Source organism: Hyperolius riggenbachi, chromosome 3 (genome assembly GCF_040937935.1).
Source record: "Hyperolius riggenbachi isolate aHypRig1 chromosome 3, aHypRig1.pri, whole genome shotgun sequence".
In the NCBI taxonomy this organism is placed as follows: Eukaryota; Metazoa; Chordata; class Amphibia; order Anura; family Hyperoliidae; genus Hyperolius; species Hyperolius riggenbachi.
The window spans coordinates 361,564,926-361,581,934 of record NC_090648.1 but is presented as its reverse complement, the minus strand read 5'-3'; the positions used below and the strand labels follow the sequence as shown (position 1 = coordinate 361,581,934).

The following is a 17,009-nucleotide window of genomic DNA, read 5'->3' as shown; positions in this document are numbered from 1 at the left end:
GACCACCAGGGCAGGCTGCAGCCACCCTAGTCTGCACCCAAGCACACTGATCTCCCCCCCCTCCCTGCCCCCTGATCGCCCACAGCACCCCTCAGACCCCCCCTGCCCACCCCCCAGACCCCGGTTTACACCCAATCACCCCCCCTAATCACCCATCAATCACTCCCTGTCACTATCTGTCAACGCTATTTTTTTTAACCCTAAACTGCCCCCTGGGGACTCCTGATCACCCCCCCTAACCCCTCAGATTCTCCCCAGACTCCCCTCCCCGACACCCCCCCTTGTGTACTGTATACCTCTATCCCCCTGATCACCTGTCAATCACCTGTCAATCACCCATCAATCACCCCCTGTCACTGCCACCCATCAATCAGCCCCTAACCTGCCCCTTGCGGGCAATCTGATCACCCACCCACACCAATAGATCGCCCGCAGATCCGACATCAGATCACCACCCAAGTGCATTGTTTACATCTGTTCTCTCCTCCAAACACCCACTAATTACCCATCAATCACCCCCTGTCACTGCTATCCATCAGATTAGACCCCTATCTGCTTCTAGGGCACTCAATCACTCGCCCACACCCTCAGAACCCAGCCCTGATCACCTCGCCAGTGCATTGCTTGCATCTATTCCCCCCTCTAATCACACCTTGAGACACCCATCAATCACCTCCTGTCACCCCCTAGCACACCTACCCATCAGATCAGGCCCTAATTTGCCCTGTGTGGGCTCCTGATCACTCGGCCAAACCCTCAGATCCCCCTCAGACCCCCTTCTGATCACCTCCCCAGTGCATTGATTGCATCTATTTTCCCCTCTAACCACCCCCTGAGACACCCATCAATCACCTCCTGTCACCCCCCCTAGCACTCCTATCCATCAGATCAGGCCCAATACAACCTGTCATCTAAAAGGCCACCCTGCTTATGACCGGTTCCACAAAATTTGCCCCCTCATACACCACCTGTCATCAAAATGTGCAGATGCTTATACCCCTGAATAGTCATTTTGAGACATTTGGTTTCCAGACTACTCACGGTTTTGGGCCTGTAAAATGCCAGGGCGGTATAGGAACCCCACATTTTAGAAAAGACACCCCAATGTATTCTGTTAGGTGTATGACGAGTTCATAGAAGATTTTATTTTTTGTCAAAAGTTAGCGGAAATTGATTTATTTATTTTTTTTTCACAGTGTCATTTTTCACTAACTTGTGACAAAAAATAAAATCTTCTATGAACTCGCCATACTACTAACGGAATACCTTGGGGTGTCTTCTTTCTAAAATGGGGTCACTTGTGGGGTTCCTATACTGCCCTGGCGTTTTAGGGGCCCTAAACCGTGAGGAGTAGTCTAGAAAACAAATGCCTCAAAATGACCTGTGAATAGGACGTTGGGCCCCTTAGCGCACCTAGGCTGCAAAAAAGTGTCACACATGTGGTACCACCGTACTCAGAAGTAGTATAATGTGTTTTGTGGTGTATTTTTACACATACCCATGCTGGGTGGGAGAAATCTCTCTGTAAATGGACAGTTGTGTGTAAAAAAAATCAAACAATTGTCATTTACAGAGATATTTCTCCCACCCAGCATGGGTATGTGTAAAAATACACCCCAAAACACATTATACTACTTCTCCTGAGTACGGCGGTACCACATGTGTGGCACTTTTTTACACCCGAAGTACGCTAAGGGGCCCAAAGTCCAATGAGTACCTTTAGGATTTCACAGGTCATTTTGCGACATTTGGTTTCAAGACTACTCCTCACGGTTTAGGACCCCTAAAATGCCAGGGCAGTATAGGAACCCCACAAATGACCCCATTCTAGAAAGAAGACACCCAAAGGTATTTCGTTAGGAGTATGGTGAGTCCATAGAAGATTTTATTTTTTGTCACAAGTTAGCGGAAAATGACACTTTGTGAAAAAAAAACAATTAAAATCTATTTTCGCTAACTTGTGACAAAAAAATAAAACCTTCTATGAACTCACCATACTCCTAATAGAATACCTTGGGGTGTCATCTTTCTAAAATGGGGTCATTAGTGGGGTTCCTATACTGCCCTGGCATTTTAGGGGCCCTAAACCGTGAGGAGTAGTCTTGAAACAAAAATGACCTGTGAAATCCTAAAGGTACTCATTGGACTTTGGGCCCCTTAGTGCAGTTGGGGTGCAAAAAAGTGCCACACATGTGGTATCGCCATACTCTGGAGAAGTAGTATAATGTGTTTTGGGGTGTATTTTTACACATACCAATGCTGGGTGGAAGAAATACCTCTGTAAATGACAATCTTTTGATTTTTTTACACACAATTGTCCATTTACAGAGATATTTCTCCCACCCAGCATGGGTATGTGTAAAAATACACCCCAAAACACATTATACTACTTCTCCTGAGTACGGCGATACCACATGTGTGGCACTTTTTTTTGCAGCCTAACTGCGCTAAGGGGCCCAAAGTCCAATGAGTACCTTTAGGATTTCACAGGCCATTTTGAGAAATTTTGTTTCAAGACTACTCCTCACGGTTTAGGGCCCCTAAAATGCCAGGACAGTATAGGAACCCCACAAATGACTCCTTTTTAGAAAGAAGACACCCCAAGGTATTCTGTTAGTAGTACGGTGAGTTCATAGAAGATTTTATTTTTTGTCACAAGTTTGTGAAAAAAACCAATAAAAATTAATTTCCGCTAACTTGTGACAAAAAATAAAATCTTCTATGAACTCACCGTGGGAATGGGAAAATAGTTTGTAAACGCTATAACTTTTACCCAAACCAATAAATATATACACTGAATGGGTTTTTTTTTTTTTTTTAATCAAAAACATGTTTGTCCACATTTTTCGCGCTGCATGTATACAGAAATTTTACTTAATTTGAAAAATGTCAGCACAGAAAGTTAAAAAAATAAATTTTTTGCCAAAATTCATGTCTTTTTTGATGAATATAATAAAAAGTAAAAATCGCAGCAGCAATCAAATAGCACCAAAAGAAAGCTTTATTAGTGACAAGAAAAGGAGCCAAAATTCATTTAGGTGGTAGGTTGTATGAGCGAGCAATAAACCGTGAAAGCTGCAGTGGTCTGAATGAAAAAAAAGTGCCTGGTCCTTAAGGGGGTTAAAGCCCACGGTCCTCAAGTGGTTAACCCCCGATCTGCCGCATACAAAGTGTATAATACACTTTTTCAAATAACCCTCCAGGACAGGTGCTTACATATGAGATTAGGCCCCGCCCCCAACAGGAAACACAAAGAACTAGCTCTCTATAAGTTCCACCTCTAACCTCTACCTGCCAGTTCTTTGTGTTTCCTGTTCCGGGGAACACCTAGCTCTCTGGCTAGGAGAGGTGGTCAGCAGCCAGGCAGTGCTGAGGCCATTAGGAACTAGTAAAGGGTAGCCTGGTCCAGGTGGAATGATGAGGTTTACCTTATCCACCGGGTGGTGGATTCTCCTGGGATGGCCGGCAGGTGCAGTGGTGACCAGGGGAGCGGCAGCGGAGGCAGCTAAGGCGGAGGCCATACACCCAACGGAGGAAGCTGGCGCCATGCGGAGGCGGAATGGTGGCTTCTGGAGTGTGCGGGAGTGTGGCAGCGTGTCCAGGCGGAAGCGAGGGCAGTAACGCTGGCTATGCGAAACTTCCGCCCTTACGGTGACGTATTTCCGGTTCCGGGTTGGGTGCCTGCTTAGAGGCCGCGGCGTCCATCCCCACATGCGTTTGTGTGTAGGAGGAGATGGACGCAAAGCAGAAGACAGCAGATCAGGTAAGTGGAGGCTACGTCGGAGGACATTCGCCCGTCTGATCTGCAAGGTCTGATGTTAGTAGCCGCTGTCTGATTGAGGTCTGCTAAGGGGGGAAAGTTAATGTTTACCTATCCCGCAGTCTGATCTCAGAGGTCTGATATTGTATTAAACAGATGCTTAGATGGTTAATATAGGATATAGTATATGCTAAATTTACATCGGCATTATTTTTGGTCCCAACATAAAAATTTATATTAAGGTGGATATTAGGTGATTACTATTCAGTTTAAATCATCCTAATGCATATGGTGTTTTTGTTAAACCAATTAAAAGCATCTAAGTTATATCAGGTGATTATGGGATGTTGGCAATTACTGATATATTTGTATATTGGATATGCACAGGGAATGGCTGTCAGTGCAATTGTCCTGATGCAAATTAGACTTTGTTTAGGCTATTATACGAATTGAATTAGGATCCAGGCCGCTCATATTATTCAATCATGTTGATATAGAGTAAGGTGGCTGTTTAACATATTGATGGGGTTATTTTGTATGTTTCCCTTAGGATGCTATGGAGTCTGATAGCTCTGAAAGGCCCAGGAGTTGCATTCTCTGTAATAAACCCTTACAACTGCACTGGCCAAAAGCATCCTGTCAGAAATGTATTTCAAGTATCATTAATGAAGATAATACAGCCTCTTGTAAAGACTTTATGTTTACAATGCGCCAAGAAATGGTTGAGACCTTTAAGGCATTTAGAGAAAGTCTACCTACCACCTCTGCACAAGGGCGGCAGCCTGAGCAGGTAGTTAAACCTAAAAAAGCCACAAGTAAATCCCCTAGAATTATTTATTCATCAGAAGAAGAGCAAGAGAGTCACCACGAAACGGGTGAACCATACTCTGTGTCTTCTGAGGAATTGTCTGAACATGAGGAGACTGAAGATGCAAATAAGGCATCAAAGTTTAAATTTGCCTCAGAAGAGACAGAAGAGCTGCTTAAGGCAATTTATTCAACGCTAGATATACCACAGAAAAAGACGTCAGAAAAATCCTTGCATGACAAATTGTATATGGGAATGGAACCATCAGAGCAACTTTGTTTTCCTTTGCATAATTCTATGAAGAATTTAATTACATTACAATGGAAAGATCCTGAGAAAAGATTATTTATTTCAAAGGGATTTAAGAGACGTTTTCCGTTTGCGGAAGAGGATGCGAAGTTATGGGAGTCATGTCCCAAGCTTGACGCAGCTTTTAGCCAAGTCGAGAAAGATAATGAGTTAGCTTTCGAGGATTTTGGTAGACTTAAGGATCCAGGGGATAAGAGAATTGAATTTTCACTTAAAAAGGCTTGGTCAGCTTGTGCGACCAACTTCAAACCAGCCGCAGCAACGACCTGTGTATCCCGCACTATGTCTGTATGGTTGGAAAGGATTAAAAGATTGGTTGACGAAGATGCACCTAAGAAAGATATTCTTGAAGCCATTGAGGTGGTTGAGGGTGGTAATGATTATGTGATTGATGCAGCCTCAGAATCACTAAGAGTAACAGCAAGATCCACGGCACTAATAAATAATGCACGTAGGAATCTATGGTTAAAAACTTGGGATGGGAGTCAGACATCAAAAGCCAGGGCATGTAGTCTTCCCTTCTCAGGAGATTTATTATTTGGTCCACAGCTCCAGGAGGTATTAGAGCGTACAGCCAGCAAAAAGACAACCTTTCCTAAAAAGAGAAAGTTTGAGCCAAAAAAGAAGCCGTTTTTTCGTAAAAGACAGGCACAGGGTAAGGAACAGCAGAGGCGTAAGCCTTGGGCAGGCAATAGAGGTTTTACCAAAAGAAATCCGTTGTTCAGATCAACGGAAAATAAGGACAGACCATGACGCCAACAAGGTGGGAGGCAGGTTAAAAAAGTTCCTACTAGGTTGGAAAGAAATAACAAAAAACAAATTTATTTTAGATCTAGTAGAAAATGGATACAAGATCCAATTTTCAAAACCTCCTCCCAATCGATTTGTAATTACTCAGGCCCCAAGAGTGCCAGAGGAAAAGAGAGCGATGTTACAGATAGTGCAGGATATGCTCGCAAGAGACGTGGTCTGCAGAGTTCCAGTAGATCAGGAAGAAAGGGGATTCTACTCCAGAGTCTTTTTGGTGAAGAAGCCCACAGGGAAATATCGTTTGATATTAAACCTCAAACCTCTGAATCCATATATAAAATACGAGAGATTCCGAATGGAGACAGTATTTACGATGCGAAACCTACTGTTCCCAGATTGTTTTATGATCAATATCGATTTAACAGATGCTTATTGGCATATCCCAATAAGGAAAGAATCTCAAGTTTTCCTTCGATTCAGTATAAAGACGAGTTCAGGTCCAGAACATTTTCAATTTTGCGGTCTTCCATTCGGAATCTCTTCAGCACCCAGAATTTTCACAAAAGTAATGGCAGAAATTGTGGGGGCTCTACACCTCAGGGGCATTCTTGTAATCCCATACCTGGACGATTTGTTAGTACTAGCCGACAGTATTCAAGCACTGGAAAACCACAAGAAGTTGGTGATAGAACTCCTAGAGCGGACAGGTTGGCTAGTGAATTTTCAGAAATCCTACCTCATTCCAACACAGCAGATTCAATTCCTGGGGTTCAGGGTGGATTCAGTGTCTCAAAAATTATATCTTCCACAGGACAAGATAATGAAACTCCAGACAATGGTACAGCAATACCAGAGGGAAACAGTCACAACAGTAAGACAAGTAATGAGGTTGATAGGATTTTTAACCTCCACAGCTCCATCAGTATACTGGGCACTGAGGCACATAAGACACATACAGCAATGGCTTCTGCAGAATTGGAGAGGAGTTCAAACGGCCATAGATCAGACCCTTTGTATGCCAGCAGAGATAAAGCAGAGCCTAGATTGGTGGGTCCAGGAGGACAGACTGATACAGGGTCGTTTATGGAGATATCCGATAACGAGGGTATTAACGACAGATGCCAGCCTGAGAGGTTGGGGGGCTCATATAGAAGGCATTTATTTACAGGGTACTTGGTCGAAAGAAGTAATGACTCACTCGTCAAACTTTCGAGAATTGCTAGCAGTAAAGGAGGCACTGATACAGGCGGCCGACAAGATAAGAGGCCACCATCTCCAAGTCAGGTCAGACAACATCACAGTAGTGATGTATTTGAACAAACAAGGAGGTACGAGGTCAGAACAGCTTCTAAACCTAGTACTACAGATATTAGATTGGGCAGAACAGAACCTTCAATCGATTGCAGCAGTTCATCTCAAGGGGTCACTGAATACTATGGCGGATCTATTAAGCAGAAAAAGATTGTCAAATTCAGAGCTAAGCCTAAACCCAAGAGTGTTCAGGGAGTTGACACAGAAGTGGGGTTGTCCTCAAGTAGATCTGTTTGCCAACTGGAAGAACACACACTGCGACCACTTTTTTTCCCTAGATCCAAAAGGAGCTTTAGGAGTAGATGCCTTGGCTCAGACATGGGATTTTCAGATCGCCTATGCCTTCCCGCCAATCCCTCTATTATCAGTAGTATTACAAAAGCTAAGATCAACTACAATGTATATGATACTGATTGCACCCAATTGGCCAAAACGAGTCTGGTTCCCAATGATAAAATCGATGTTGGTGGACAAACCGATCCAATTGAGAGACAGACACAGCCTCCTCAAAAGAGAAGACGAGTGGACTCAGATTCCCAATCTTCAGCTGACAGCGTGGTTTCTGAGGGGCAAATCTTAAAAAGAAGAGGATTTTCTGACAGAGTAACAAGAACGATACTGAACAGTAGGAAAAGCGTTACGAGGGCAATCTACTTAAAGTATTGGAAGACCTTTTGTAATTGGAAAGAGCAATCAGGTCTGAAATCCAACAGACTGGCCTCAGTATTAGAATTTTTGCAGGATGGAGTCGACAAGAGACTGGCATTAAGTACTTTGAAAGTGCAGATTGCAGCCCTTTCAGTTTTTCTTAATAGGCGGTTAGCCTTAGAACCCTTAGTTATTAGATTTCTGAAATCGGTAGAACGTTCTAGGCCAGTAATGAAACGTTCATACCCAAGATGGGATTTAACTTTAGTTCTAAACGTCTTAATGAGTGAGGACTTTGAGCCATTAAATGAAATTTCATTACGATTATTAACAATGAAAACAGTTTTTTTGGTAGCAGTGACCTCAGCAAGGAGGATAAGCGAACTGGAGGCACTAAGCTCGGTTGAACCTTTTTGTTTAATTTTTCACGATAGGGTAGTCCTGAAGACGACGAGTGAATTCTTGCCAAAGGTTGCTACCCTGTCCAATAGGATGCAAGAGATTGTATTGCCATCCTTTTGTAAAAACGCAACAGATCCAAGGGAAATTAAATGGCATAAACTAGATGTCAGGAGATGTTTGCTATTTTATTTAGACAGAGTAAAGGAGTTTAGAAAATCTACGGCATTATTTGTGAATTTTTCTGGAGCAGCAAAGGGAAAAAGCATGTCTAAGGCCTCTATAGCAAGATGGATCAGATCCTGCATTAAGGAAGCATATAGGCTTAAGGGAGTTCCAGGTCCAAGAGAAGTAACAGCACATTCGGCTAGGTCAGTTGCAACTTCCTGGGCTTACAGAGCTGGAGCGACGGCAACCGAAATCTGCAAGGCGGCCACCTGGAAGACGGTGAACACCTTCATCAAACACTACAGGTTGGATCTATTATCGGCAGAGGAACAGACTTTTGGAAGAAAGGTTCTTCAGGCTGTGATCCCTCCCTAAGGTTAGTGTTATTTATTGCATATCATCTCATATGTAAGCACCTGTCCTGGAGGGTTATTTGAAAAAACCAAAATTAGCTTACCTGGTAATGCTGTTTTTAATAACCCTCCAGGACAGGTGACCCACCCTAGAAACTTATGGTTGCATGTAAATAATTTGATGTGTAAACATGTGGTCATAAAAAGGTTTTTTTTTTAACTATAAACGGATATTTAGGTAATGTGTGAAGTAGAATAATCTATCGGAACAGTTAATTGGAACATACTGGCAGGTAGAGGTTAGAGGTGGAACTTATAGAGAGCTAGTTCTTTGTGTTTCCTGTTGGGGGCGGGGCCTAATCTCATATGTAAGCACCTGTCCTGGAGGGTTATTAAAAACAGCATTACCAGGTAAGCTAATTTTGGTTTTTGTAATGTATACAAAGTGTACTATACAGGCTGCCTCCTTCCCTGGTGGTCCCAGTGATCGAGGGACCACCAGGGGAGGAGGCAGCCCTTGTAATAAAAGCACACACACTGATCCTGCCCCCTGATCACCCACAGCACCCCTCAGAACCCCCCCGATCTCCCCCTCAGACCACTGTTTGCACCCAATCACCCCCCTAATCACCCATCAATCACTTCCTGTCACTATCTGTCAATGCTATATTTTAGAGTAGGTCCTAAACTGCCCCCTGGGGGCTCCTGATCACCCCCCACACCCTCAGATCCTCCCCAGAACACCCCCCGTGTACTGTATAAATCTATTCTCCCCTGTACTCACCCACTGATCACCTGTCAATCACGTGTCAATCACCCATTAATCACCCCCTGTCACCACCTGCCACCCATCAGATCAGACCCTAACCTGCCCCTTGCGGGCACTTGATCACCCGCCCACACCCTCAGATCACCTCCCAAGTGCATTGTTTACATCGGTTCTCCCCTATAATCACCCACTGATCACCCATCAATCACTCCCTGTCACCACCTGTCACTGCTATCCATCAGATCAGACCCTAATCTGCCCCTTGCGGGCACCTAAACACCCGCCCACACCCTCAGAGACCCCTCAGACCCCCCATGATCACCTCCCCAGTGCATTATTTACATCTGCTTTCGCCTCTAATCACCCATCAATCACCCCCTTTCATCACCTGTCACTGCTAACCATCAGATCAGACCCTATCTGCCCCTTGCGGGCACCCAATTACCCACCCACACCCTCAGATCTCCCTCAGACCCCCCCTGATCACCTCCCCAGTGCATTGCTTGCATCTATTCCCCCAGACACCCATCACTCACCTCCTGTCACTACCTGTCACCCTCTAGCACACCTACCCATCAGATCAGGCCCTAATTTGCCCCTGTGGGCTCCTGATCACTCGGCCAACCCTCAGATCCCTCTCAGACCCCCTTCCGATCACCTCCCAGTGCATTGATTGCATCTATTCTCCCCTCTAATCGCCCCCTGAGACACCCATCAATCACCTCCTGTCACCCCCTAGCACTCCTATCCATCAGATCAGGCCCTTATCTGCCCCCTGCGGGCTTCTGATCACCCGGCCAAACCCTCACCCGCCCCACCGCAGTGACAGAATTTTTTTTGCTGATCACTGCTGGTCTCTACGACTGAGACCAACCGTTATGCCACACAATATGCAACTGCCAATCCAAGAAGCTACCATGCCCAGCCTTTTCGGTGGAAACCACTCCAAGTTTCCGAACGTAACGTTTTTTGGGACCTTCTCCTTAACATGGGTGTCAGGAACCGGCCCGCGGCACGCCTGCGTATACGGTTCCCGACTGCGGGTTTGACCAGACTGAGAGGTGAAGCAGCCTTAGTCAAGCTAAAACAAGGCTGGGACCCCTCAGAACACCTCTCACTGCCACCACTAGCGGTTCGCTAGACACTTCCACTCTGCTGTCGAGTCCTCAGCGCGCACTCCGCGTTTTCGTATTTGGGTCAGCTTTGCGCTTAGGCCAAATACGGGAACGCCCCCCACCCACACACACACACAGTTGCAATCTTACACTTTCGTGAAGCAAAGACCCACTAACAGTCGTTCCGAACGATACTGTTAGCCACTCTGCTGTCGCTACTCGCACTGGCGTTGTTCGTACGTTGGGTCAGCTGCGCGCTTAGGCCAACGTATGACAAACGCCCCCACACACAATGCAATTACAATTTCCTACGGTAGTGTTGCTCAAGCGTACAATTAAGCATGAAACTTATACACGGTTACACTTCAGTCTCTTCTAGGCTATGAGTGTTAGTTTAGTACGGCAGAAGTCAAGCTTATTAAATAATAATTTAATATTCCAGAAAAACATAGAACAGTGCAGAACTTAATATATACAAAAAGATTACAAAAAACAAAGTAAAAATAGTTACAAGATAAAAGTTACAAAGATAACACACACGGATATTTGCGTAAAATAAAAATGGGGATTAAAAAAAACGTTACCAACTTGAAGGTCTCAACGTTGTCGCAGGAGCATGCCGCTTTTTCGACCGGAAGTCGAGATCGACTCTAGCTATGCGCTAACTCCCAGAGCAGATGGTCACTAGGCATTTGCCTCTGCTTTTTATACTCTGAGCTACGCCTGGAGGCTGCAACTTCCTTGGGGAGGGGAGGAACTAGGTTTTAATTAAATCTCAGACATATTCCATTTCCAGGTAAAAGTCTATACATCAAAGATTGTGAAGTGAGTCTTTTAACTCCAGGTGAAAACTTGATTAAGGCTTTTTCCTGTCTCCGTTTTATTAGATGTCATTTACAGGGTATAGTTTTGCACCTCCACTAATGATTTAATTTCCACAGGTAAAAAATGGTATCAACAGGACTTCACCCATTTCTAATAGCCTGTCATGTACATTTCAAACGTTCCTGTGTTAGTCTCCAGGCTCTGGTCCTCTTGCTTTGTGTATTGAGACAATGGGCCGTCTCCTGAGTTCAAAAGCCAGGCAGATAATCCCATTTGCACTCTCAGAGGAACTGCATACAGACTCAAAGCACCTCATATGGCCAAGACAATCACCCATTTCCTTGCCCCAAGCAACTCAAGGTAACCTGCTCCCTTCTGGCAGAAAAAAATGAAAGAATATGTTCCTGTTATCCTTAATATCAGCACCTCAATATATCTCCACAATGGGTCTAGTAAAAAAGAATGTATTGCGGTCTCATTGGTCTACGCACCCAATACATCACATGCCCATTTTCTCTGCTGCCATGTCCAGGTCACGATTTGAGAACATCCTGCGCTTCCTGCACTTCAGTGCCAATACAACCTGTCATCTAAGAGGCCACCCTGCTTATGACCGGTTCCACAAAATTCGGCCCCTCATAGACCACCTGTCATCAAAATTTGCAGATGCTTATACCTCTGAACAGTCATTTTGAGGCATTTGGTTTCCAGACTACTCCTCACGGTTTTGGGCCCCTAAAATGCCAGGGCAGTATAGGAACCCCACAAGTGACCCCATTTTAGAAAGAAGACACCACAAGGTATTCCGTTAGGTGTATGATAAGTTCATAGAAGATTTTATTTTTTTGTCACAAGTTAGTGGAAAATGACACTTTGAAAAAAAAAAACAATAATCAATTTCCGCTAACTTGTGACAAAAAAATCTTCTAAAATCTTCTATGAACTCACCATACTCCTAATGGAATACCTTTGGGTGTCTGGCATTTTAGGGGCCCTAAACCGTGAGGCGTAGTCTAGAATTTCACAGGTCATTTTGAGGTATTTGGTTTCTAAAGGTACTCAAAGGACGTTGGGCCCCTTAGCGCACCTAGGCTGCAAAAAAGTGTCACACGTGGTATTGCCGTACTCAGGAGAAGTAGTATAATGTGTTTTGGGGTGTATTTTTACACATATCCATGCTGGGTGGGAAAATTATCTCTGTAAATGGACAATTGTGTGCAAAAAAAAAAAATCTCATTTACAGAGATATTTCTCTCACCCAGCATGGGTATGTGTAAAAATATACCCCAAAACACATTATACGATTTCTCCTGAGTACGGCGGTACCACACGTGTGACACTTTTTTGCAGCCTAGGTGCGTTAAGGGGCCCAAAGTCCTATGAGCACCTTTTGGCTTTTCAGGGGTGCTTACAATTTAGCACCCCCAAAATGGCAGGACAGTATACACACCCCACAAATGACCCCATTTTGGAAAGTAGACACCCCCAAAGTATTCAGAGAGGGGTATGTTGAGTCCGTGGCAGATTTCATTTTTTTTTCTTTTTGTCACAAGTTAGCAAAAATGGAAACTTTTTTTTAAACTTATTTATTTTTTGTCACAAAGTGTCATTTTCCACTAACTTGTGACAAAAAATAAAATCTTCTATGAACTCACCATGGCTCTTAAGGAATACTTTTGGATGTCTTCTTTCCAAAATGGGGTCATTTAGGGGGTATTTATACTATCCTGGAATTCTAGCACCTCATGAAACCTGACAGGTGCTCAGTAAAGTCAGAGATTCTTCAAAATGGGAAAATTCACTTTTGGCACCATAGTTTGTAAACGCTTTAACTTTTACCCAAACCAATAAATATACACTTATTGGATTTTTTTTATCAGACATGTAGCACAATACATTTTACTTTATTAGAAAAATGTCTGCACAGAAAGTTACAAAACCTTTTTTTGACAAAATGTATGTTTTTTTTGATGAATATAATAAAAACTAAAAATCACAGCAGCAATCAAATAGCACCAAAAGAAAGCTTTATTAGTGACAAGAAAAATTCATTCAGATAGTAGGTTGTATGACCGAGCAATGAATCGGTAAAGCTGCAGTGGTCTGAATGGAAAAAAAAAGTGTCTGGTCCTTATAGCGTTCCTTAAGCCAAAAAAAAAAAGTTTTACTCACCTGGGGCTTCCAATAGCCCCCTGCAGCTGTCCGGTGCCCTCGCAGCCTCGCTCCGATCCTCCTGTCCCCGCCGCCGACCACTTCCGGTTTCGCCGTCAGGAGCCGATAGGCTGGGAATGCTATGCTATAGCAGCATAGAGGGAGCTATTGTATTGTGGCTGGGAACGTGAAGAATCACTCGCGTTCCCAGCCTGTCGGCTCCTGACGACGAAACCGGAAGTGGTCGCCGGCAGGGACAGGAGGATCGGAGCGAGGCTGCGAGGGCACCGGACAGCTGCAGGGGGCTATTGGAAGCCCCAGGTGAGTAAAACTTTTTTTTTTTTTTTTTGGCTTAAGGTTCGCTTTATGGGGTTTTAATACTGCAGTCCTTAAGTGGTTAAGATAAAATACCCAATCATATCTTGCATCTCAAGCTTTGCCTTTGATGAATTGGTCAGTAAACTGTGGAATACGTTGGGCATGTGTTTACACTGGATGTGAAGGCTGCATTGGATTTGACTTTCTCCGTTCTCCTAATATGATACTGGGCTTGATTATTGTATTAAAATTGTTTACTTTCTGTATATAAATTTGTTATAGGGGAGGAATTTACTGATGCAAAACAATTTTGAAAGTAAACCATTATCTAATTGATACCTTACTAAGTCATACACACATTCAATTTTGACTTGCCAATTTTACCGCTTGCATATATTGTGATGGCCATCAGATTTTGTATACTATGAAATAAACAGTCTGGCCTAGTGCACACCAGAGCGGTTCGGTCGCGTTTTCAGATCCGATTGCGGATGTGGATCCGCTAGGGTAATGTATTTCAATGGAGTGGTGCACACCAGAGCGGGAGGCGTTTTGCAGAAACGCATACTCCCGGGCTGCTGCAGATTTTGAATTGCGGAGGCGTTTCTGCCTCCAATGTAAAGTATAGGAAAACCGCTCTAAAAAAAAGGCAGTTCAGAGCAGTTTTGCAGGCGTTCTTGTTACAGAAGCTGTAACTAACAATATCTGAAATCCACTACACCAAAAACGCTTCCCAAAACCGCGAAATGCTAGGTGAAACGCTACAGAAAAATAAAAGTTTCATAATCTGCTAGCATTTTGCGGATCTGCTAGCTGTTTTTGGTGTGCACCAGGCCTCTGTGTAGGTAAGCTCTCGTACTACATGGAGCTGGTAAAATTGGCTCATCATTGACCAATAAAAATGAGATGTTTCTACACATAGTATCATGTGGGATAAGTGTATGCCTTTCACATTCCAGAAAAAGCAGGCCATCACAAGATCCCTGCAATTGACATTTCCAGTGTGTGTACGTACATTGGACTTATTTAGCCACATTCACTGATTTCATCAACTAAGGCTTTCATTTGAGTGTATGAATAAAGGACTAGAAGGTCTAGTTAAGTAGCGTGGAAAGTGAGCTGGAGTTTGGAGCATGCTTGATCACATCACTGCAGAAGACTAAGGGGGTGACTTTAACTATTGCAATCCTATGACTGTTCTTACCTGATGCTCGAGCCAAATTTATACAGCACAATTAATACTTTAAAGCTTAAAACCTTGTGTACATGAAAAATGGTTCTGTCATAGGTGATTTTGGACTCCAAAACGTATCAAAGTATTTAGCTATGCGGTTAAAAGGAGCTATTCCCTGGCCAAAGAATTAGGTGCACAATAGATGGATTGAGCTCGAGTGTTCTGTAATGCTAGATTATAACAAACATTTCTAATATTGCATATTCTTCCATGGGACAAACAGGTATTTCTTGGATAATTCAGTTTTCTTTTTAAAGCATTTTATAGAGCAGTAAAGAGGCATAACTTGAAATCTTGTATCTTTAGTTCATTTCTTATTCAGTTCTTTCCTCTATTAAACTCTGTGGAAATGTTTCAAAACCTAAGGTTAAACAAAAATGCCACTGTGATTACATTTTAGACATATTCAGAGAGTTAAACTTTATTGCTTTGTTACAATAAATTAAGTTATTTTTATCAGAGCGCTCTCTCTGGACCAAATATGCCAGATATGCAGATCCTCCATTGTTCACGTACATTGTGTAGGTTTCTGGCTTTTTCAGAGGTTAGGCTCTTTGAAAGGTTATGTTTGGAGGTTACAAAGAATCTAATATCTTTTACAGTAACTGTTATAAACTGGGACTCATCAGACTCTTTGTGAAACATCGTTAATAATCTGCAGGGAAGAAGCGCAAAGTCAAACTTGAAATTTAAAGTGACAGTTTTAGAAATTGTGGCAGGCGCTGTGCGTGCAGCTTTACATCATGCAGCCTGTTTAAAATGGTTTGGTTGCACACAGGTGCCACTTGCAATCGCAAACAAGTCTTCACGAGCCGTTCGGCGAATCTGCCAGTCTGTGTCTGTGACATGCCCCCGCTAGATCCACTCCTGCTTTGCCATGTTCTCTGATGTTCCTGCGTCCATTATTTCACGCATTACTGGTTGTCGCTCACGTTTTGGCCAATAAACATGACAATTGCACACATCTACAAATTCAGATCACGCAGATGCAGACTATGGCCTTGTTTTCCAGCAGTTAACTGCTGGTATACAGGTTAGCTGCTGGTATATAGCTCACTGATATCTTCAAGCATTGCTTCTTCACTTTTTTTCAAAGTTTGGATCCTGTAAATTGTTGCTGTTGGTGCTTACATTAGGAGCTACCTGCTGGTGTTTATTGCTTAAAATGGGTATCATGTGACCAGATATGTACGACTAATCTTTTTACAAATGACGCTCTTATTTTTTTTACTGGTATTGTGAAGAAATGCATGTAACCATACAAAAAACATAGTGTTGCAATTTCACAGACGAGTGTATAATGGATTGTATTGCATGAATCTGTTGGTATGGCAACATAATGAATAGCCTAATAGACATGTTTGCGCATTTACTTCCCCAAAAGGTGCTCTCCTGAGCCTTGGTTGCTCTGAATTCAGATAAAAATCTGAGCTTAAATCTGACTGCAGGTGTCCTGCAGCCTCTACATTGGTACCAAGTAGGAAGCATAGCAAATCTTCTCTACTAGGAAGTCCAGCTGAATTCAGAGTCCCAATAAGCTGTGAGGGTGCTGTTGGGATAAATGAATTGAGCAGGCAAAATGGAGTTTATGCTCAGAATACAGACTTGCTGCTACTTTTATGGAATACTTAAACTATGAGAGTTATAAGAAAGTGTTGTTAGAACTACACTGATGACTATAACAATAATATAATTGTATCCAATTCTTACTTTTGTTTCAGGGCAAGCTTGATCACCAGGGCACCGACTTCCCAGCCGCTCATGCCTACTGACTGTGATGGAAGAACTTGATAGTAATGTGAGGTATGTGTGTTTAGTAATATGGAGCTCATGCGTTGGCATAAGATCTCTCTTCTGCCATAGGGAATTCAGAGATCTGCTGCAGTGCTTGGACTGATCATTACTGGAAATGAGCAAGTTTCTTACAATCAACTCTTTGCACCTACTGTCCTTTTTGTAATCATTTACATTTTCCTTCATGGGTGTAATGTAGAAGAATGTATGAAAACATCGCCCTTCCTACTGTAATCACTTTGTTAGAATGGCAATTTCCATTTACCAGGGGAGCTTTATCTATAGCTAAAATGGGGA

The 17,009-nt window shown here is 43.2% G+C and overlaps 1 protein-coding gene across 5 annotated transcripts in view; it reads left to right on the top strand.

Annotated features, from left to right (window-relative positions):
• The window catches only part of HTR4 (5-hydroxytryptamine receptor 4), a 724,446-nt gene that overhangs the window by 287,055 nt on the left and 420,382 nt on the right, over nt 1-17,009 (top strand). For all 5 annotated transcript variants that reach the window (XM_068277120.1, XM_068277118.1, XM_068277121.1 and 2 more), the window contains exon 2: nt 16,640-16,721. In XM_068277120.1, coding sequence (XP_068133221.1) covers nt 16,696-16,721 — 26 coding nt within the window. In that variant the 5' untranslated portion in view covers nt 16,640-16,695. The remainder of the gene's footprint in view (nt 1-16,639; nt 16,722-17,009) is intronic.